Below are 23,319 nucleotides of genomic sequence, written 5' to 3' on the forward strand. Positions count from 1 at the left end.
GGGGAAGACGTCAAGCCGGCAGCGCTATCGAGGAGAGAGAGAGCGGCCCTGTTATTATCACCCAGGGGAGAGCAACTTGTCTCTTTTGTTGTCCCAGGTTCAAGAGGGAGGACAGGCCGGGGGAAGGATAGCGGCGGAGTCGTCGGTGCCGTCCGGTGTTGTTGCCGCCGGGGCGATGGAGACGGCAGGTGGGCCGCGGGGGGGGGCGCCCCCCCCCCGGGAGCAGGAGTCGCCCCTGCAGAGCATTCTGTCCGAGATCCAGGGCCTGGTGGAGAACAGTGACATCACCAAGGTGAGTGCTGCTGTGTCCCGGCATCCTGCTCCTCCTCCCAGGTGAGGTGGCCTGCTGTGGGGAGCGAGCGAGCGATGTGTCTACCCTCTGGATATACTGCATATTTATATTAGCACATATATATATACCCATATACTCTGGATATACTGCATATTACACTTATATTTATATTAGCACATATATATATATACCCATATACTCTGGATATACTGCATATTTATATAATTAGCACATATATATATACCCATATACTCTGGATATACTGCATATTACACTTATATTTATATTAGCACATATATATATACCCATATACTCTGGATGTACTGCATATTTACACTTATTACCCATATACTCTGGATATACTGCATATTTACACTTATATTTATATTAGCACATATATATATATACCCATATACTCTGGATATACTGCATATTTATATTAGCACATATATATACCCATATACTCTGGATATACTGCATATTACACTTATATTTATATTAGCACATATATATATACCCATATACTCTGGATATACTGCATATTTACACTTATATTTATATTAGCACATAAATATATATACCCATACTCTGAATATACTGCATATTTACACTTTATATTTATATTATCACATTATATACCCATATACTCTGGATATACTGCATATTTACACTTTATATTTATATTAGCATATATACCCATATACTCTGTATGATAGCATGTACAACAGTGCTGAATATACCACATATTATTTACACTTATATATTTATATTACTATATGTGTATATATCCCCTCTATACACCTGCTTATACACCTGCACATAACCCATAGCTCTGTATGATAGCATGTACAAGAGGGCTGAATATACTGCATATTTACACTTATATATTTATATTACTGCATATATATACCCATATTTCGCAAATTAATCGTAAAGGTAGCAAAATAGCAACGTTTATGTTTTCGTTCACTGAGGAACTACACAATGGCTGTGACGTGTATTAGGCAACAGCACTGAACGACTGAGCGCTCTACTGGTAAGTGTAGTTCTTTTTTAACGACAAATTAAAAACCTTATAGTTATAACTAACTTTATTTCAACCAAAAATGCTTAAACAATAGTGTTAGTGATAGAAGGGAACTCATTTTGTGCAAAAATGGAAAGCTTGCCAATGTTCATGAGGCAGAATTAATTCAATAGCCGATAATACATTTTCCCAATGATAAATCCCTATACGGGTGGACCTCGCGGGAATTTGAATTTAATTTTGAATTTGAATTTATTCACACACACACACACATACAATACATATCATCATGGTGAGAACATCATCATCAAAATTGAAAACTAAAGTGACCTCCCTATACATTTTAATCTAATCGAATCTAATCGAATCTAAAAGGTTGTTGAGAGAGGAACTCAGTGGCGATGTGAAAGAAGACGCTCACATGATTCACTGATTAAACAGTAATTGCTTCTGACTGGCTCATGCTTAACCCTTTCACTACCACACTACAGAAGGTTAATGTCCCATAAGCATGTGTTCCTGATTCTAATCATATAAAACGCTTTAGGAGGAGGAGTACAAGACTTAACTATGAGATTTCTTTCTCTTTTTCTTAACGTGGTTCCCAGTGGTCCACCGTGCGCACAATCTGCTCACATTCATTATGATCTCTATCTCTCTCAACACGACGATATAAATCTATCTAACGTTACCAGCAACGACATCCAACAACATAGGCGCTGCTCCCCATCACACAACCATGCTGGCTAATGCATAACGTTAGCTAACTACAAGAATACAGCGGGCAGTGGCTGGGTGGTGCAGCGGACATTGCGCTCGTCACCAACGCAAGAGACACCGGGTTCGACTCCGGCTGTCGGCGTTGCCTCCGGCTTGGGCCGGCCGTCATACTAACTCAATTGACAGAGTTAGCGGGTGGAAGTCGATGGGTGGTAATCTGGACATTGTGGACAGCGACTCCTACAGGTCCGTTGGGGGACGCCTGCACAGCAGAGACAGGAAATGGCGGGGGTAGTGTGAGCCTCCCACACATTACACCTCGCCAATAAGAGTCCGCGCTGGCAGGTGAAAAGATGTGACAGGCTGCCTCCTCGTGTATCGGAGGGGACATGTGATGCAAGGCTTCTATCCTCCCTACAACCGGCCAGTGGGGGGCATATGCGAGCAACGTTCAAGACTGGGGAGGGAAGAATTGGCACAGCCGGTAATTGGGATGGGAGAAAAATAGAAAAAGAGGAGAAAAAGTGGATAATTTTTTTTTAAATACAGCGTGCAGCCTGCATGATGACTGTAATTTTGATTGAAACCTTTATTTATACTAAGGTGAGCTCTGAGGTGAGGCCACCTCATTTACAGAGCTGCTGAGTGTACAACAAGATAAAACAACAAAACAATGTGCAGTGCAATCAGTTAAAAACAGTTACAACATGAATCATAGAGAAATGAAATCAGACATTTAAATTCCCTAAGGGAAGGAAGAACTTCCAACTTTAACTTTGATTGAATGTCATTCCAGGACTTTGGGGCTGCATAAGAGAATGCTGTCCTGCTGAGTCCTGGGCCCTCATTTATCAAGTTTCCTCAGAAAATGTTCTATTTCCACACGTAAGCACAGAATTTAGAATGTGTGCACGCACAAAAAAAACGGGATTTATCACACGTGCGTACACAGGTCCTACGCACACCTGTCATGATAAATATCACCTTGCTTCTACGCTGAGGCTCGTGCACACTTTCACGTATTTGCATACCAAAACCGCCCCGATTAACCATATACGGTAATGGAACACCCCCATGAAATGTGGAAAAATGGACTAAACCGAGGGAAGCGTGTTATGAGACAGGCTGACAGACGTGTACACGTACGGTGATGTCAGATATGATATCTATTAACCATTGCTGCCTGGGCAGCGCAAACACTAATAAAGACCGTGCTGGAATATGACTGCCTTTTTCCGTTTTGTTTGATTAATACCCAGGGATTAAAGTTCTCCTCAATTTTATTCCAAATCGTGACGGATTTTCCGTCAATTTTCTACCTGCTGCATATGATTTCTAGAGGCATACAATCTATTTTGATGTCAGTATTGGGTAGCCTATATAAACAATAATACGAGAGCATATACAAGAACAATGAATCTCACTGCCATGTATGATGTAGCCTGCCTTTCAATACATGAACTTGAATTCCATCATGTTTGTGTGCGGGAGCTCACAAGGCTGTTGTCACAATGGGTGGTACAGTAATAACAGTCTACACAATATCACGATGGACCATGCCATGTAGCCTATGTTCTATTATGACATGATCTGTGACGACAAATGTTCTAGAATGTTTGATTAAGATATCATACTCTGACAGCATGCCTATGATCAATAAAAACGCGAACTTGAATCCCATCATCATATTTACATAGTCTGTCCACTATCTTTATTACTTTGTTATTCCCCCCCCCCCATCTATGTAAAGCGACCTTGCATGGGTCTCTTGAAAGGCGCTATGTAAAATGAAGCTATTATTATTATTATTATTATTATTGTTGTTATTATTATTATCATGTCTGTGTGCTGAGCTCAGTGAAGTTTCAACGGAGCGAGGTAATCTATTCTAATCAACAAATTGAAGTAGAAAGCATTCCGTTGTGGCCAATCTTATTTGGAAACATGACACAAAATAATAGTATGTCGCTTTTTATTTGAAACAATATTTAATGGCGTTTGGAGGTGGGTGTTCTGCTTCTGCCCCCCGTGCCAAACAAGCAAGCCAGCCTCTTGTTCCCGCATGAGCCCGTTATAATTACACTACTGTCGCTATTTTACAGTCCTCGATATCCTCGCGGACGGACCAGTATACCTTTATATCATATCATATTCATATTCATATCATAGTTTACTCTATCAGCCTACCAGCATGTAATACGCTCTTTGTTAGAACTCAACTCGTTATTATTTTGCGCATAGATTGCAGAAATACGGGAACGTTTTGATTTAGGCTTTGACACAGAATACAAGTCATGATATCACCCACACAATATATGCTCTGTGTCCAGAGCATGTATGCTTTTCATTCATGTAAGACACATTTATTGCAAGGGTTTTGTATACACATACACTCAACAAATAACCTCTGTCTGTTCTCGTTGCAATGCGTTTATATCGTGGGTGTTCATATGACTTGTTTTCTGCTTACAGCTTCGGGGTTCCACTTATTACGTTTAACAATGGCAAAGCCTTTTAAATATAATCAAAACGTTCCCGTATTTCTGCAATATATGCGCAAAATAATAACGAGTTGAGTTACGCGGAGCGCAGTCAGTGCTTATTTCCGCGTTGTAAAAATATTCTACCACCGGGCGCCAACTACGCATGGTCCGACCTGTGCTTAAATATACGCACAAAGTCAAGCACAAGTTCAAATAGATAAATCCTACACTTTGCTTAGAAATGATCGTACGCACGGCTTAAGCACATATCTGTGCGTACGTCAAGTTGATAAATGAGGGCCCTGGACTAGTCCGTGGTACTTTAAATGTGATCCAGTTACTAGATTGTGTTTGATGGGCTGGAGCATTCCTGTCCAACAGGGCAGCTATATACGGTTCCTCTTCCTCTTTCCTCTTTTAATGAATTTTGTGTGTGTGTGCTCGCACGCACATGGGTGTGTTGCGTAATTGTGTGTGTATTTATGCATGCAAGTGTTAAGGTGAGACTAGGTGTGTCTGTGTGTGTGTGTGTGTGTGTGTGTGTGTGTGTGCGTGTGTGTTTGCGTGTGTGTGTGTGTGTGTATGTATCTGTGTCTGTGTGTGTGTCTGTCTCTGTGTGTGTGTTTATCTGTGTCTGTGTGTGTGTGTTTCTCTGTGTCTGTGTGTGTGTGTCTGTCTGTGTGTGTGTTTCTCTGTGTCTGTGTGTGTCTGTCTGTGTGTGTGTTTCTCTGTGTCTGTGTGTGTGTTTATCTGTGTCTGTGTGTGTGTGTGTGTCTGTGTGTGTCTGTCTGTCTGTCTGTCTGTGTGTGTGTTTCTCTGTGTCTGTGTGTGTGTCTGTATGTGTGTGTGTGTGTGTGTCTCCAGACATATCTAGACAGGTACTAGCTGAATTGCCATGCAATTTGCTGTCCGTCCACATTCATGACACCAACAGGAAGAGCCCTCTTGATGCTGGTGTCCACACGCCCTTTCGTGTCACACCACCATCCGGCCAATATTCTCAAATTGACCAATTTGGTGTACATTCACAACATTTGCTGTGAACATGCATGACACCTATGGATTTTGGTGACCCAAAATCTCCTCTAATGCATTAGTTCTTAAGGTGGGGAGACCCCCATGGGGGGGGTAAAATGGAGAGTAGTTAAATTCCACTGATATTCTCTTCACTAGAAGTGAGCACAATGGAATAAACATCCACTCCACTACGCCGATGACATGCAACTCATACATTCACTCAAAAACCACGGTTGTCTTTCCCAATTTTCTCAAAACTGAACAACAATAAAACCAAGATCCTGCTTGTTGCTCCCGAGTCCCTACTTAACGGCTGCTGCACCATCTGCCCTCTTCCGAGGTCCACAAACCCGGGTGTCATCCTGGATTCCATTCTCCTGTTTATCTTATAGTCACTGTATAGAATTATAGCCTGGGTCTGTTGAGCAATACCAGCAACTCTGGTCATCTAGCCGGTGACATGTCGCATGGGAAAGTAAGTGCTTTCTTCTAGTTCACTGATAGACACAAGTGAGAGAGAGGGAAAGGGAGGGAGGGAGCGAGAGAGAGAGGGAGAGGGGGAGAGAGAAAGAGAGAGAGGTGAGACAAATATTTTTCAAGAAGGTATACAATTATCAAATAGTTCCCTTACTCTAAACGGAAGGTTGCCGGGTTGAATTAAGCTCCCAGGTGTGTGTGTGTGTGGGACGTGTGTAGGATGGCATAATAGCATAATGTGCTCAGCAAATGTTCTCTGTGTCAATAATCAGTTGTACATTTGTGCAATTGTACAAATCTTTATAGCAGTACACCAATAGGTTTATGGGGCGACAGTGGCTCAGGAGGTAGAGCGGTCGTCTGGTATTCGGAATGTTCCCGGTTCAATTCCGGAGCAAGACACTTAACCCCCTAACTGCTCCCGATGAGCAGGTCGGCACCTTGCACGGTCGCCTCCGCCGTCAGTGTGTGAATGTGTGAGTGAATGGGTGAATGTGAGGCATAAGTTGTAAAACGCATTTATGTTTCCCACTTAGTACACCATATAATAATAATAATAATAATTAATAATAATAATAATAATAATAATAATAATAATAATAATAATAATAATAATAATAATAATAATAATAATAATAATAATAATAATAATAATAATAATAATAATAATAATAATAATAATAATAATAATAATAATAATAATAATAATAATAATAATAATAATAATAATAATAATAATAATAATAATAATAATAATAATAATAATAATAATAATAATAATAATAATAATAATAATAATAATAATAATAATAATAATAATAATTCATTACATTTATATAGTGCTTTTCTAGACACTCAAAGCGCTCCCCACAATGTAGGGTGGAAATTGCCTCCTTCACCACCACTGGTAGCACCCAACCTTGGGCTACACAGGCTCAATGGCTGCCATACACTGGCACCAGGCACACATCACACTACACACAATGGCTGAACGGCTCAGGAGACAGGGATTGATATCAGCCAATTAAGGGGAAGGGATGATTAGGTGGCCTTGATGTCAGAGACCTGATTGGGAATTTGGTCAGGAACGTCGGGGAACCCCCTACTCTTCGCGATAAGCGTCCTGGGTTCTTTAACGACCGAGATTCAGTCAGGACCTCGGTTTAGCGTCTCATCCGAAGGACGGCACTCGCAGATGTACGGTGTCCCTATCACCGTAACAGGGGCATTGTTACCCCCTGCATATGGTTTTCTCCCCTTCCAAAACATACAGTACATTTCTTCCCTGCCCGTGTATGACATCATCATAGGTCCAGAGTAGGGATCAGTGCTCGGATAAGAGTACAGTACTTTGATGGTGAAGATACCGTATTCCCAAGGAGCAGGAAGCTCCACAGGAAACGAGCGCTGAGCCACTGTGATTTCGTGTGGGGTCATTAGCGGGACCTAACGTATCCAACTCAGAACTCGCCAGAGGCTGCTTTAACCCTTTCACTACCAAATGGTTAACCCTTTCACTGCAACAATACAGAAGGTAAACCCTATCACTGCCACACGACAAAGGGTTAACCCTTTCACTGCCACACTACATAAGGTTAACCCTTTCACTACCACACTACAGACGGTTAATTTTTATATTTCTATATGTACATCTTTTCTTGAAGAGTTTGACATGTAGTTGGAAAACGTTGTTTTTAGAATTGTCTTTTTTTTTCTTTTCTTTCCCTAGGCAAATAAAAGTGTATGGCGAAAAGTATTTGTTCAATTGGTAAATGGTAAATGGTGCATTTATACAGTGCTTTAATCGCTTAAAAGTCTTTGTTCCTCACATTCAACCGTTCACTCACACATTCTCACACCGACGGTGGAGGCGACCATGCAAGGTGCCAACCTGCTCATCGGGAGAAATTAGGGGGTTAAGCGTCTTGCTCAAGGACACTTTGACACACTGCCCGGCCATTTTTCCTTGAAGAGTTTGACATGTAGTTGGAAAATATTTCTTCCCCTCGGCAAACAACGACGACGAAATTAATTTGGTTCAATTGATGAATGTCTTATCATTCATCAATTCGTCCTAGCCAAAGGCTCAGCTTCTTCCCTTAGGCTATCAGAACAATGAACACTGACATACACACACACACACACACACACACACACACACACACACACACACACACACACACACACACACACACACACACACACACACACACACACACACACACACACACACACACACACACACACACACACACCCACAACACAACATTCTGCACTCGCACCCACACAAACGCACCATAGGTCACTTTAAACACACAAGAAAAGGACACTTTAAACTAAGGAAGGGAAAAAAGGACACCTTAAGAAAATAACTCGTTGTGATTATTGCATAGTATAACAGCAAGTATAGCATAGGGGCATACAAGAAAAACTGCACATTGTATAGGAGTGTACATAGGATCCAGTGCCTTTAAGCGATTTATTAACATGTGTATTTACCATGTCTATTCTCGTTATCTTTTTTATTATTACTACTATTACTATTGTTTTATTGCACAATCGAAGCGGGCATGGCCAACCGCATTTCACTGTATGTATGCCCCGGTATGTATGTGATGAATAAAACTCTTGACATCTTGAATCTTGAAGGTTGTTAATTATTCCCACAGCCTTCTTCTTATTGCTTCTCCCCACTCTGTCACAGAGGACCCGACACACGGACGCCACTCGGTACCTGGACGCTCCTCGAGAAGCGGAGGCTGCTTTGGTGACGGCGGTCCTGAACATCCTGGGCTGTCGGTACCGGCCCGCCCAGCTCAGCGTCGCGGCCATGACCAGTCAGCTGCAGGAGGCAGAGGTGACTGATTGATTGATTGATTGAGGTTGGGTAGGAGGGGTGGGTGGGGGACACTGTACAACTGTACAAGCAAAACTGTACATTGGAATATTGACAATTGACGCTTGGACTTAAAACATGATATGTTTTTAATACAAATACATGATTATTGTCAACATAACCTAGAGTACATTTACATTTAAGTCATTTTTAGTTTTTAGCTAAAAGCGACTACAAGTTGTGTACGTCGACGAGTCAGCAGGAAGGGTACAAGTTAACTCTTTCAGCTGAGTGACAATGTTCATCAAACAGTGCTGAAACTGAGGGTGCTGCAGTGATGAGTGCATAGTAGAGACATGTTAGTATAGTACAGGGCTATTCAACTAAATTGTTCAGGGGGCCACATTGTCAGAAACCCAAGGGGCCAGGGGCCGGACTGCCACGGCGCCTCCCCGTGCTAAGAATATATGTACACTTGACACAACACGCAACCACATTTTCACAACTTTTATTTAACTACATTGCAAAAGTAGTATTTATGTGCCACATCTGCAACATCTCCTGCAAAAAGTGCTTCATTTATGACTGTGCAACAACTGCAACATCTCCTCTTCAACATTTCAATATAAATATAAAATAAAAAACAAACAAGTGCATGATGTGCATCTGAACATTCGAACATCAACACATTTATAGTGCAGCTGAGCTTATGAAAAAGTGCTTCATGTCTGTGCAACAACAGCAAATCACAGCATCTTATCAGCACTTATTGTCCACTCTTAACTCTCAAACATCAGGGGGGGTGGGGGGCAGACAGGCCTAGCCTACATACACACATCTAATGAGAGAGATTGCACTTCTTTGACTGGGCAATGGCAGAGAAAGAGGGTTCATAGGAAGTGAGGGCTACCCGCAAACAGTGATGCAAATGCTCATTTGTCAAGGAGGCACGGTTGCTTGTTTTAATGGCATTCATGTGAGAGAAACTGGATTCACAGGTGTATGTTGAGCCAAACATTGTTAGCACAGATATTGCCAGCGTTTTTATTTTGGGGAATGTGTTGACATGAATACACTTTATCCAAAAAATTAATCCATGGTGGATTCATTCTCAAGTGCCTGCTTCAGAGCAGATGATGCTTGCTCAATTATTTCAAGTTGCAGGAGACCTTCATTAATGTGAAGTGATGCAAGGAACTCTTGTCCTTTTGTGGAAATAGCAGCTACATTGGCAAATGGGTTGCTCACAAAATGCATCAATTCTCTGGACATGTCAAATTCATCAAATCGACTTGCAAAGTTTTCCCTCAATTTATCAATGAAATCTGTCATTAATTGAGTGACCTTTGGCTCAATTGTGCGTGTGAACGTTGACATGAAAAGAAAAAAGTAAAAAAATAAAAAAAAATATTTTTTTTTAATTTTTTTTTATTATCATGTAATCTTTGGCGGGCCGGTCAGAATCATCCCGCCAGTTGAATAGCCCTGGTATAGTAGGTATTAATATAGGCAAGGAAGATTATTTAGTGGCAAAGTGCATGATAGTAAAAGACAGTATGAAGGTTCATTAAAAAAAAATTAGGGCGGCTAGGTGGTGTAGTGGGCAAGGCGCTCGCCATCAACGCTGGAGACGCTGGGTTCGAATCCAGCTCTCGGCGTTGCTATCAGCTTGGCTGGGCGCTCATACTAACACAATTGGCAGTGTTAGGGGTGGGAAAGCTGATGGGTGGGTCCTGGGCGTTGTGGACAGCGACCCCTACAGTTCGGTCGGGGCGCCTGCACAGCGAGGGTAGGATCTGGGGGGAGGTAGTGTGACCTTCCACACGTTACACTCTCCCGGTGAGAATCTGCGCGGCCAGGCTGGCTGCCGGCTGGCTGCACATGTGTCGGAGGAAAGCATGTGACAGTCTCCGGCCTCTCGGACCAACAGTAGGGGGGGGGGGTGCGCAACAACCAGGAAGGGGGTTGGGAATTGGCATAACGACTAACAGTGGGATGGGAGAAAAATCGGAAAAAAGGAGGGGGGAAAAGATATATTAAAAAAAATAAAAAAAATTAGATATTGATTGAAGAAGTGTGTTTTTAGTTGACCGTGCCTTCCTTGGTGTATTTGTATGCTAGTATGGGGTTGACAGGGTCACAGGGATGGACAGGGATGGACAGGGATGGCCAGGGATGGACAGGGATGGACAGGGATGGACAGAGGTGGACAGAGGTGGACGTCACTCAAGCCGGTGTTGAAGGTATGAGGTGTGGGCCGCAGTCTCAAGGACGACTCAGATGTTTACACTTCTCTAGGGCGGCTGTACCGAATGTAATTTTTTTCCATTCGAAGCTTCTATTGACGTTTTCGAACGAAGCATCGAATGTCTGTCGTCATATTTTATGATGTAATCATAAAAAAAAATGTATATAAAAAAATATCCTCAAACAAAATCCTCAATTTGAATAAAGTGATTAATCTGATTAAATGAGAATTTTTTTTATTAAATCAACTTTCTTTAATGAAACTCAGTTTCGTCAACATAAATAATCCAATAAGTGCACGGTTGGTACGAAAGTGATGGTGACGTCTTGATGGAGCGCCGAGCGCCAAACGGCTGCAGATAGGCTACATCATTTATGATAAATGTTTTATGAATAGACCTTTTTTTTTTAATGATTCAAATGTTGATTTAGAATTTGAATGTCAACGTTATGATGATGATGATGATGACTTGGATTTATATAGCGCTCTTCACTGACCCAGAGCGCTTCACAGAGTTATGAATGAAGCTCCGAACTATTCGGTACGGCCCTACACTTCTCCTTGTTTAAACCTCAGGATCTCACTCAAAGGTCTGGAGCGGTTCATGTCAGAGAAAGCAGGGTAACTGAGAGCCATTAGAAGGCTGTTTGAATAATACTCCTCCCCAGAAGACATTTTGTTCCGCTCAGCACAAGCAGAATTTGATTAGTTGTTCATCTTGTGACATCACTGTGCTTTCCTGTAGTCAGCCTTTTGACAATGACTTCTTCTGGTGAGATGAACCATTTCACTACCACACTACAAAGGGTTAACATTTCACTACCACACTACAAAGGGTTAACATTTCACTACCACACTACACAGGGTTAACATTTCACTACCACACTACAGAAGGTTAACCTTTCACTACCACACCTTCTGTAGTGTGGTAGTGAAAGGGTTAAGACCTACTAACGTTGCATTAACAATTGTCATTGTTTATGAGTATATAATAATGTATACGTGCATCTTTTAAGAGCCTGCGAGTTAAGAAAATATACCAACACAGGTATAATACCCTACAATAATCGAACGTGTGGTTGCCTGCTGTCTATTGTAGGACTACAGACGCGGTGTCTTGGAGCAAGTGGCTGGTGTGAGTGACACCCCAGTTTGTGAGCCGGACGTGCAGAAGGCCATGGCAGCTCGATGGAGCGCCGCCCTTCTGGACGCCTCTGCCACAGTACAGGTCAAGGCTGCCCAGTTGGACCAGGTCACTTCATACCACAGGCAGACCCAGGCTATCAGAACAGTGCTGGAGGACCTAGCTGCTGAGGCCGAAAAATTAAGCCTGTGAGTAAAACCCTATTAATGGTTACAACGTTGATGACTGTGAGTGACCTATATTAATGATGACAACGTTGATGACTTTTAAACAAAGATAATTACTGGCAAGGGTGGGAGAGTCACTTTAATCGTAATTAGCCATTAGCATCACAACAACTCAGACATGTAAGCAAATTGCTTTTGGATGCTTTTGGATTACTTTGCCTAAGATTATGATTATTAATCTTGCAATGAATGTGTATTTTTCAAATGTGTCAATGTGTGTATTTTGCGTTTTTACATGTATAGAATATATACAATTGCATTTAAAACCTTTTGTAACCAAACTCAAAATCTTTTTAGTAATCCATTATTTCAAAGCCCTGATTATTGCTATCAATCAATCGAGACATGCTCCTAATTTCTTTCCTGTGGGATATTGCAGGGATGCTTTGGGAAGCAGTGCCCTTCAAGCTAAATCGCTGCACATCCTGTTGCAAACCATGGGACAGAAGAAAGATATGATGGGAGAGCTGCTCCAGTTGAGTAGCCAACTCTCGGCCCACTTGAGCGAGGCTGAAGGTTCGGGTGCTCTCCTTGCCCAAATCGGGGATCTCCAGGAAGAGTGGAGGCTTTTAGAGGGAGCCGTGAAACGATCCCTGAAGCACGCCTCAATCTCCTCGTCTCAGTGCTCCCTCCTTTTACTAGAGGCTGAGCTGCTTCAGACCAAGCTTGAAGGTCTTCAGCAATCCACTGAGCTCATACAGTCCTCCCAAACACTCCCTGGCATCAAACGCACTTTAGAAGTAGCTTGTTTGGCCACAGACCTAAAGATCTGTAACCAACTGTATCTGCACTTACAGTCCAAAGCAAAGGCCCTTGGCCTCTTCTCTCTCAGTTGCAAGGAGAAGGAGGAGACGGAGCATGTTATTCAGAGCCTGAGGTCCTTGCTCGAAGTCACCAAGAGCCAGTTTGACACTTATTCGTCCAGTATTGGCAATATCTCCTCAGCACCTCAGGCTCAGATCAGCAAGTGTTTGAAGGACTTGTTCGTATGGGCCAAACAAGCACAGAACCACATCACGGGCGGGAAGAAGTTGGCTCTTTTCCCCGAAGAGGCTCGTACCCAAATTGCTCAGATGAAGAAACTTCAATCTGACATTTTATCTAAACGGGCCAAGATGAAAGTGGAAGTAGAGGAAATAAAGGCCATGGCCTCTGACATGGACAAGGGGGAAAGTGACCAAGTGCTTACTTCACTCAAGACAATAGAGAAACTCTATAACACCACTGCCGACAGCTCTGCTCATACTCTGGGGATCATGGAGGACGACCTGGTGGAGAGGGAGAAACTACTGAGCCAACTAGCCGGCATGGATAGCTGGCTAGCGGAAGCGCATGTCAAACGAGACCCTTTCACCCACCTTGAGAATGCTTCGATAGAGGTTTTGGAAAGGAGGCTTAGGTTCCAACAGTTAGTCACAGAGGAGGCAGAGAGCCAGTTGGCCCTGGTGGACATTCTGACGGAGAACAGTCAAGAAACGGCAGCGGGGCTGAGTCCGGCAGAGAGCCGCTACCTCATCAACAGACTCACAGGCCTTTGGACGGAACTCAACGGAGTGGCGGCCCACGAGCGGACGACCAGCTGGGAGCTGGAAGAGATCATCCACGAGCGGACGTCCTCAGCCCAGGAGCTGGCCTCCATCCAGGCCAGCCTGAAGCAGATGTTCGCTGATCTGGAGCCACAGTCCTCCCCTTTGACAAAGGACACGCTGTCGTCGTCTGCGGAGCTCTGGAAACACATGCTGATGGAGCACCAGTGTCACGTCCAAGAACTCCAGCACTGCCAGGAGGCCGAGCGGAGTTCCCTGTTGGGCGTCATTGGCGAGCTGCAAGAGAAAGTGAAGTCTGTGAGTCTCCACGCCTTGGAGCATGAAAAGTATTTGAACCTCCAGAAACAGATGGAGGATTCCAGGGACATGGCGAAAGGGCGAATCAAGCGCTCCAAAGATAAAACGTTCAGCGTGGGCGAGAGGTTCAGACTTTGTCAGACGCTCTTGGTTGAACTTCCCCTGGTGAAGACTCAGTGCCAAGAAGCGGCCGACCAATTGGAGGCCATCGCTCAAGACTTGGACCCGTCGCAGCTCGCTTCAAAGAGGGAGAGGATTCACCACACGGTGGGAACCCTGGTCTCCTGGGAGCACACTGTCACAGACAGCATCAAGAGCCTCGAGAGGAAACTTCTGGAAGGTCTCCGCTTCCGACTGGAGCTTCCCGCGTTGGAGAACTTCCTCCAGAGGAGCAGGCAGGAGCTGGAGCTGGCTGAGCCGATGGAGCCGGACGAGCAGGCCATCGATGTCAAGCTGCACAGGTGTTGGGTCATTTGGAGGAGCATGGAGTCTGGAATGAGGGTGGTGGAAGCTTTGGGAAAGAAAGAAAAAGTGGATCTTAAGACGTCTGGGGAGCTGTTCAAGCTTAAAGATGCAACCATGAAGGAGTGCCATGCGTGCATGGTAAGATAAACACCTCTTGAAGAATACACATTTGAAAAGTGTTTTATGATTGCGTGTGTTAATATCGGCACCTCCATATTGTAGATTGTCCACTTTTATTTGAAGAAGCCTATCTGATTGGTTACAAACTGGGAGCATTGTCTCTCCTTCCAAAAAGTGGTTTGGTTTTGGCGATTAGAAGCAAAAATGTGAGCATTTGTTAGCAATGCTGCTGTTGCTCTATGGAGGAATCCTGTCTCTGAAAAATTCTCATCACTCCCCCATTGATTTACACTAGAATTGCTGACAAAAGTGCCAACCAAAGTTAGTCGTGCCGGCCCTATGCACTGTATGTGAGGTGCCTGTCATCACTGCGGCATATCTGTCAAACGATGTCTAACTTTGTAAGTTGTTGACGTGTCTTTGATTTGATTTTATTTGATTTTTATTTGTCTCGAACATAGAAACATAAAACAAGTTTAAAAAACAAAAAGGTAAATAGTCAAAGACTATTTCCATACAATGAGGGCTAGATCCACAAAGAATGGATTGCACGGAGCAAGTTGCACCCTTACCTTACTTACAATTCATTATGAATTGCAAATGGGGGACCCTGATGTAAACAAGACGAAAGTCTTTCTCTGGTCTGCATCCCCTTAACAATTGTGTGTATTGAGCCGTACTGTATTGTACCCATTCTGCAATCTGTTAATACAACTTTCATTCAATCAATCAATCTGCACGGTGATTGATTGAATGACAATTTCATTAACAGATTGCAGAATGGGTACAATACAGTACGGCTCAATACACACAATTGTTAAGGGGATGCAGACCAGAGAAAGACTTGCGTCTTGTTTACATCAGGGTCCCCCATTCTCAATTCATAATGAATTGTAAGTAAGGGTGCAACTTGCTCCGTGCAATCCATTCTTTGTGGATCTAGCCCTAAGTGTTCGAGAAGGAACAGGGGGAAGTAAAAAACGTATCAAGCCCTGCCCCTTCCTTACAATATTTTACATTATAATTTAATAATACAAATTAAAATAATATAACAATGAATGAAAAATAAAATAAAAGTACAGTTTTTTATATATCCAATTGTCCAAATGAGAAATATGTATTAGACAGTCACATTACTGCTCAAGCTCATCTCTCTTATATGTGTCCATAAGTGCTTGTTTATAGCTACCTTTAAATTGATTTGCACCACTGTCACCACAGCAAAACCTGAATACTTTCATTATAATTCTGCAAATATAATATTTCTGGTCTATCACATGCAGGAGAGCTTGTCCCAGGCTCGAGAGGCCTTGAAGGATTACCACTGGGCGGCACAAGGGGCCATAGCCTTCCTCCACAGCGCTGAGACCACCTTCTTGTCTCCGCCGGGGGGCTTCCTGGACTGCTCCGAGGGCCAGAGTCACACGGAGCTGGCTCTGACCTCCCTCCAAGACGTCCTCCAAGCCCACATCAGCCACCTGGTGGAGCTGGTGCCCCGACAAGCCCTCCTCTCGCCCCCCAAGACGGAGCAGCTCCACATCCGCGTCCTGAGTCACCTGCTGGTGGGCAAAGCAATACTGGAGGTCCAGGCTCAGCTGCGACTGGAGGCCCTGCAGAGGTAGGGGCCTTTTCTAGACAAAAAAAAACACACTATTTACAGTCAGGGTCAAGGATGTCAGTGACGTGAATGATTGATTGATTGATTGATTGATTGATTGAAAATTGTATTAACAGATTGCAGAATGGGTGCAATACAGTACAGCTCAATACACACAATTGTTAAGGGGCTGCAGACCAGAGAAAGACTTTCGTCTTGTTTACATCAGGGTCCCCCATTTTCAATTCATAATGATATTTATGACATACACCACATACAGATATACAGTACTGTTACATCCAGACATTTATGACATACAAGAGATATACAAATATACAGTACTGTTTCAGAGAAAGAGATCATAAAAGAAAATATATATATTCGAGGGGGAAGAAACTACATTGGAGGGGGTTGGGTGGGTGGGGGGGGGGGGGTTGAACATTTACCGGGGTCAGTTTCGATGGCATGCTCTGTCCCGACCCTACGTGGGTGTGTTTCTCACTAAATGCAGCTGGAGCCACGGCCACTTCAATATAGTCTTTCGACCATGCACTATTTGAGCACTTTCTATGATATAATTGGGTTTTTCGTTTCTTTTCTGTGTGAAGATAATTAGAGAAATATTTGAAGCATTTTTGAGTTTGGTAAATAAATGCTTAGATTTTTTTAGTTGGAGTGAGTCAGTTGGATTGGAAACTAATGAAGTGGATTTCTCTGGCATCCCCTTAATTAACAATTGTGTGTATTGAGCCGTACTGTATTGTACCCATTCTGCGATCTGTTAATAGAGTTTTCAATCAATCAATCAATCAATCAATCAACCAATCATGCCACCATGGCTCCAAACGGTTGCAAGTAACAGGCATTCCAACAATACAATACAGTTTGCAATGTTGCACCGTTCTAGTTGCTCGATTGAAAGTGCCACACAAACCCTCTCCCTGGCTCCAGAACGAGGCTGCTGACTCAGCAGGTCAGACCAGCCAGAAGGCTCCAGCGTGCCAAAGAAAGTGTGAAAAGAATGTGACAGCAACAACTTCTTCCCATAAAATGTTGCAACAGAAATCCTGAAGGCCTGAAGGGTAGATTTATTTTACCCTTTTGATTGATTGATTGATTGATTGATTGATTGATTGATTGATTGATTGATTGATTGAACATTTTATTAACAGATTGGAGAATGGGTACAGTACAGTACAGCTCAATACACACAATTGTTAAGGGGATGCAGACCAGAGAAAGACTTTCGTCTTGTTTACATCAGGGTCCCCCATTTTCAATTCATAATGACATTTATGACATACATGACATACAGATATACAGTAATGTTACATTTATCACGTACAAGATATACAAATATACTTTCTTTTATATGTTGTTATTTTCTGTAGTATAGTCCATGTCTTATAGGATGTTAAGTCTTGCCGATGTTACATGACAACATAGAAGAAGACTAAATATCCCAGCCAAGTCATATTCAATTATATTATATCCAATACACAACATTTAATTATTCGTCATCAAAAATTATTGAAATGACAAATAATTGACAAATAATGAAGTAGTAGTGTACAGTATGAAGGGGATTAGATGGGTTCTTAATTGAATCTGGCAACACGTCCCCACACAAACAAAGGCCATTACGTCACTATACAACTTAATTTAAAAAATGAATTGGTAAACAGGAGATTATATATGTGAAAAAAAATCATGTGATCTCCGTCTTGACTTGTTGCACAAATGTTACGGAATAGGCTACTATACGTTTTCCAATGCACTGTCAGTAATTAATTATGCGCCACTATCTACATTTACATTTAGTCATTTTAGCTGAACGCTTTTATCCAAAGCGACTTACAAGTTCTGTACGACAAGTCATCAGGAAGGGCACGACTCTATCAGCTGAGTAACAATGTTCATCAAGGTGTTGAGTGTTACAGTGTAGGTTAGTATATTAGGACAAAAAGTGCATGACAGTAAGGTTAGTTAGGGTTAGATTTTTTTTTCTTTTCTTTTCTTTTCTCTTTTTTAATTTCAGATAATGGTTGAAGAAGTGCGTCTATCTAGGCCAGGGGTCTCAAATTCGCGGCCCGCGGGCCAATTGCGGCCCGCTGGATGATATTTTGCGGCTGCCCAGATGATTTCCACACCTTTTCCACAACTTTTCTTTTTTTTTGTAGTCATGTCATCACAAACACTGGCATTTAAAGGGTACAAATAAAACAATTCCTGCACCAGAATGCAGGAAATTAAGTCTTTGTAACACAAAATCTCCTGGTGGGGGACCCCCCGCTTAAAAAGTGGCCTGACTGGGGCTATATTTCGCACTATATTTCCTGGCCTGAATGATTTCCCCAGTTTGGCCCTGGTTAAAAGCCTCCAATGCTTATTAGTGTGTGTGCGTTTGAACGTTTGCACGTTTCAACCATACATTTCCATACAAATTTAAAAAAATACTTGAAACCCTTTTTGTGTGGAATATTTTATGCGGCCCAGCCTCACCCAGACTCTACCTCCAGCGGCCCCCAGGTAAATTGAGTCGTTAGCTTTCTATCTATCTTTCTTCTATCTATCTATCTTTCTATCTAGGGATATATATGGCTACAATAAAATCACGACCGGCCAGATGACATTAAATCTCACATGGTCTTACACAACATATCGTGACAGACTGCAGTGACAGATTATCATAGTGATTATTGATTATCGTGTTCCCAGCCGGACAAATTCAACTCGGCTGGCCTATAGTCTTGTTTCTATTCAAACATGTTTCTGAGTAATCCAAAAACTGTTTTATTCCCCCAAAAATATCCGCAATCTGATCAATAAAAAAAATATTAAAATCTGTAACTCTAAATAGATTACAATTACCAATTTGACTTCATGTGGCATTAAATACAGTATATGGATATAATTTGTGGGTTTGGTAATCCATGGGCATGGCACTAAAGTATATTATAAAAGACACACACGGTTGATTAAACTCCCAAAGCACGTGGTGGGGAGTTAAGCGTCTAATTGACTCCATCAGAACTATCTTCAGGAGCAGCTGTACACGAGACACTTTCACTTGGAGACACGTGGATCTTATCAGGGCTGCGCCGCGCGTTAGACCTTCCTCCCAGACAGCTCTGGGGTCAGATTTAGCACGCTGGAGTTACCCAGCATCCACCAAGCAGTTAGACCTTCCTCCCAGACAGCTCTGGGGTCAGTTTAGCACGCTGGAGTTACCCAGCATCCACCGAGCAGTTAGACCTGCCACGCCATTGTCTCCACACTCAGGAACTCGTGAGCTAATTAGAGTCGCAGCACGACACATAGATACTAGAACAGTATCACGACACATAGATACTAGAACAGTATCACGACACATAGATACTAGAACAGTATCACGACACATAGATACTAGAACAGTATCACGACACATAGATACTAGAACAGTATCACGACACATAGATACTAGAACAGTATCACGACACATAGATACTAGAACAGTATCACGATACCCAGTTGCTAAAAATGCTCCAATACTCCATTTTATTATTAGTGTCGATTCTTTTAGAATAACAGCCTGATGCCGTATTTTCTATGAGTTGAGTAGATGCGTGAGCGGAGATGTGTGTGTGTGTGTGTGTGTGTGTGTGTGTGGGGGGGGGGGGGGGCAGTGGCTCGGGAGGTAGAGCAGTCTTCTGGCAATCCGGAGGTTCCCGGTTCGATTCCCTCTCTCCTCCCGGGCAGCGTGTCGATGTGTCCTTGAGCAAGACAATTAACCCCTAATTGCTCCCGATGAGCAGGTCGGCACCTTGCATGGTTGCCTCCGCCGTCGGTGTGTGAATGTGTGAGTGAATGGGTAAAATGTGAGGAACAAAATTGTAAAGTGCTTTGGATAAAAGCGATATATATTAAAAAAATAAAGCAGCCAAGCAGCCTGTGTGTGTGTGTGTGTGTGTGTGTGTGTGTGTGTGTGTGTGTGTGTGTGTGTGTGTGTGTGTGTGTGTGTGTGTGTGTGTGAGAGCACACGCTTTTTGCATAGTGGGTGTGTCAACTGTTTTGGCTGAACACACGCCAAGGCATTCTCTCCACGTCGTCTGCTTGTGATTCTGCCTAAAGCCAGGACGCCACAGTCAGTGGCAGCGTTTCACTCTGTGAGACTCTGTGAGAACTGTCAGGAGGAACATTCAAGCAATAACGTAAACAAAGTAAATAATTAGAAACACAGTAACTGTGGCTTCAGGTCACTACCACTTTAACTAGTTGATGATACTGTTTTCCACTGCACTCTATACCCATACAATAACGTGATTCTTTACACTTTTGGTTTTGATTGTGACTGAACTATTCAATAGCTGAAATAGGAACTATTTTCTACTGAACTACGCCCCGCCCATAATAATAACGAACGGGGGTGTACTTTGGTAGAAAGTAGTTCCTACATGAAACTGGTACTGTGTGTATTATCCCGAGTAACCGGGTCGTGATTTCTGGAAAGAGACAATTGCCTTTGAGTATTTTTTTGGTGCTTTGAGCACGACAAACCGATGTTGGGTTAATTTAGAGTGAACTGCCCCTTTAATTAATAGCTGATGACATTACACATTTTTGTTTTAGCATTCTGTTTTTTTTTTTTATTTGGGAGAGAGTTATTTATATTCACTAATATATTTGGACTGCCTTAGACTGTAGTATCAGAGTTAATTATATTGTTCATAATGTTTATTCAGAGTAAATTGTATTGCCTATATTTATGTCTTATGGATGGATAGATAGATGGATAGATGGATAGATAGATAGATGGATAGATGGATAGATAGATAGATAGATAGGAACGTCAGAGAACCCCCTACTCTTTGCGATAGGCGTCCTGGGTTCTTTAACGACCGAGATTCAGTCAGGACCTCGGTTTAGCGTTTCATCCGAAGGACGGCACTCGCAGCTGTACGGTGTCCCCTATCGCCGTAACAGGGGCATTGTTACTGACCGGTCCAGAGGACAGAGTGCCCCCTGCTGGACAACAACACCACTTTCCGACAACGGCCTTGACCGGGGCTCGAACCGGTGATCTTCCGATCATGAGTCCGGAGCTCTACTCATGTAACCATGCTGCCATTGTCTGAGTCTCTGTTTTGAATTGCCATGTTTTCTGCAGGTGTGTGGCCAGACAGCACGGCCACAGGAAGTGTCACCAGGACCTCCGGAAGCTTCTGTCCAGGTCGGAAGCGCGGCTCTCTCACTGTGCCGCAGAGGAAGTGACCTCGTACGACAAGTGTGTCGACCAACACAACAGAGCTGAGGTGGGTTCCGTGCGAGACACCAATTCATCAGGGTTTAGTGATGTTCTTGAGCACTGATTAAAGGCACTACTAGTACGATTTCAACACTGATATATTATTATAAATTCAATAAATTGGCAGAAACATGAGGAGGCCGATGAGAATGAAGGATAATTGAACCGTTGCACTGAAGAACCAGATTTTAAATCAATCCAAATCACTTGAGCAAAAAGCTCACGTGTCAACTTTTCACTGGTTTTCTATGATTCCTCCATCTTTGTTATAAGTCATTGCATTTTATAACCACGATATGTGAATAATACAAATAAATATCACAGTGTTACACAGTGTCGATACTGTACCATACCGGTATATGGGGGGAAAGGTATCATGATATTGATACTGTGCTGATAATTCGGTATAGAGGAATCATTTTGGTTGCCCCAAACAATAGCTTAGTTCAGGGGTTCTCAAAATGTTTCATACCGACCCCATTTTATTTAGGATTTTTTTTGGGGACCCCACACTTAATGTATCGCGTAATTTCAACGTGGAATTAAGGAATATCAAAATATGTTGAACTTGATCATGCATATTTATTAGAAAATGTAATTACAGCACTATGTTATCATTACACATTTATAAAACGAAGCATATTTCTACAGAATATGTTGCCAGAACAAAAAAACTAAAGAAAAAATCTTTTTTTTATTGAAATATTTTTTTACTTGCCAATGCACTGTCACCTACCCGTGACCCCAATTTGGGTTGCGACCCATAGTTTGAGAACCACTGGCTTAGTTCACACCTAAGTGAGAGGCCAGGGGCTATGGCCCCCACCCTTCTCTCGTCTTAAGCTCATCCTCTTCCTCAGTGCCTCCTAGCTGGCCAGAGCAGAGCACTCCTCTTAGCCAAAGCTCATTTAACCTACATGTACTTTGTATGAATTGTTTTTACTATTTTTGAATCAGAAGATCCGTCTATGATATATATTTGATGAATCATAATCCACCACATCTAATATACAGAGAATGCTAATATACAGAATGCCTATGATGAAAACCTTTGATTTGTATATACAATCAAAACATACTTCACCGTTCATACTCTTTGCACATAACTGCCCAATTGCACAGCCCTGCTAAATATCCCATCCCGCTGTATATTGTTATTTTTATTCTAACTATAGTGTATATACTTGACCACTATATACTTGGAGTTGTACAGCCCTGGCCTATTTTTATTTTTACTTCATTATTATACTATTATTCTATTGTGCTTCTATTTAATTGAGTTTATATTCCATTTGATTCTATTCCACCTTTTTATTTTATTGTCTGTCCCATGCCGTTCAAAAGGTAGGCGATACTGCCACCTGTCGGGATTCAATCGTTGTTGCAATTATAACGTAGCCAGAGGTCCCAGGCACACTCACAAAGTGTTTAGAATAATAATAATAATCAAAAAAAGGAAAAAGGAACATAAAAAACAAGATATCTCGTTATTGGCGCTCAAGCGTTGGCTGTCAGAAACGAGATATCTCGTTTTTGGC

At 42.5% G+C, this 23,319-nt stretch overlaps 1 protein-coding gene across 1 annotated transcript in view; it reads left to right on the forward strand.

The window, feature by feature from the left end:
• Nucleotides 1–23,319, forward strand: part of syne2a (spectrin repeat containing, nuclear envelope 2a) — a gene marked incomplete at its 5' end in the record, with an annotated part of 351,160 nt that overhangs the window by 176,419 nt on the left and 151,422 nt on the right. The window contains 6 exons of the mRNA XM_084314110.1: nt 1–292; nt 8,721–8,873; nt 12,200–12,432; nt 12,851–14,918; nt 16,184–16,518; nt 21,644–21,788. The exon at nt 1–292 is cut by the window's left edge and continues 20 nt beyond it. Of these exons, the coding sequence (XP_084170236.1) occupies nt 1–292; nt 8,721–8,873; nt 12,200–12,432; nt 12,851–14,918; nt 16,184–16,518; nt 21,644–21,788 (3,226 nt within the window). The remainder of the gene's footprint in view (nt 293–8,720; nt 8,874–12,199; nt 12,433–12,850; nt 14,919–16,183; nt 16,519–21,643; nt 21,789–23,319) is intronic.

The sequence above is a fragment of the Notolepis coatsorum genome, assembly GCF_963971535.1.
Source record: "Notolepis coatsorum genome assembly, chromosome: 5".
Taxonomy (NCBI): Eukaryota; Metazoa; Chordata; class Actinopteri; order Aulopiformes; family Paralepididae; genus Notolepis; species Notolepis coatsorum.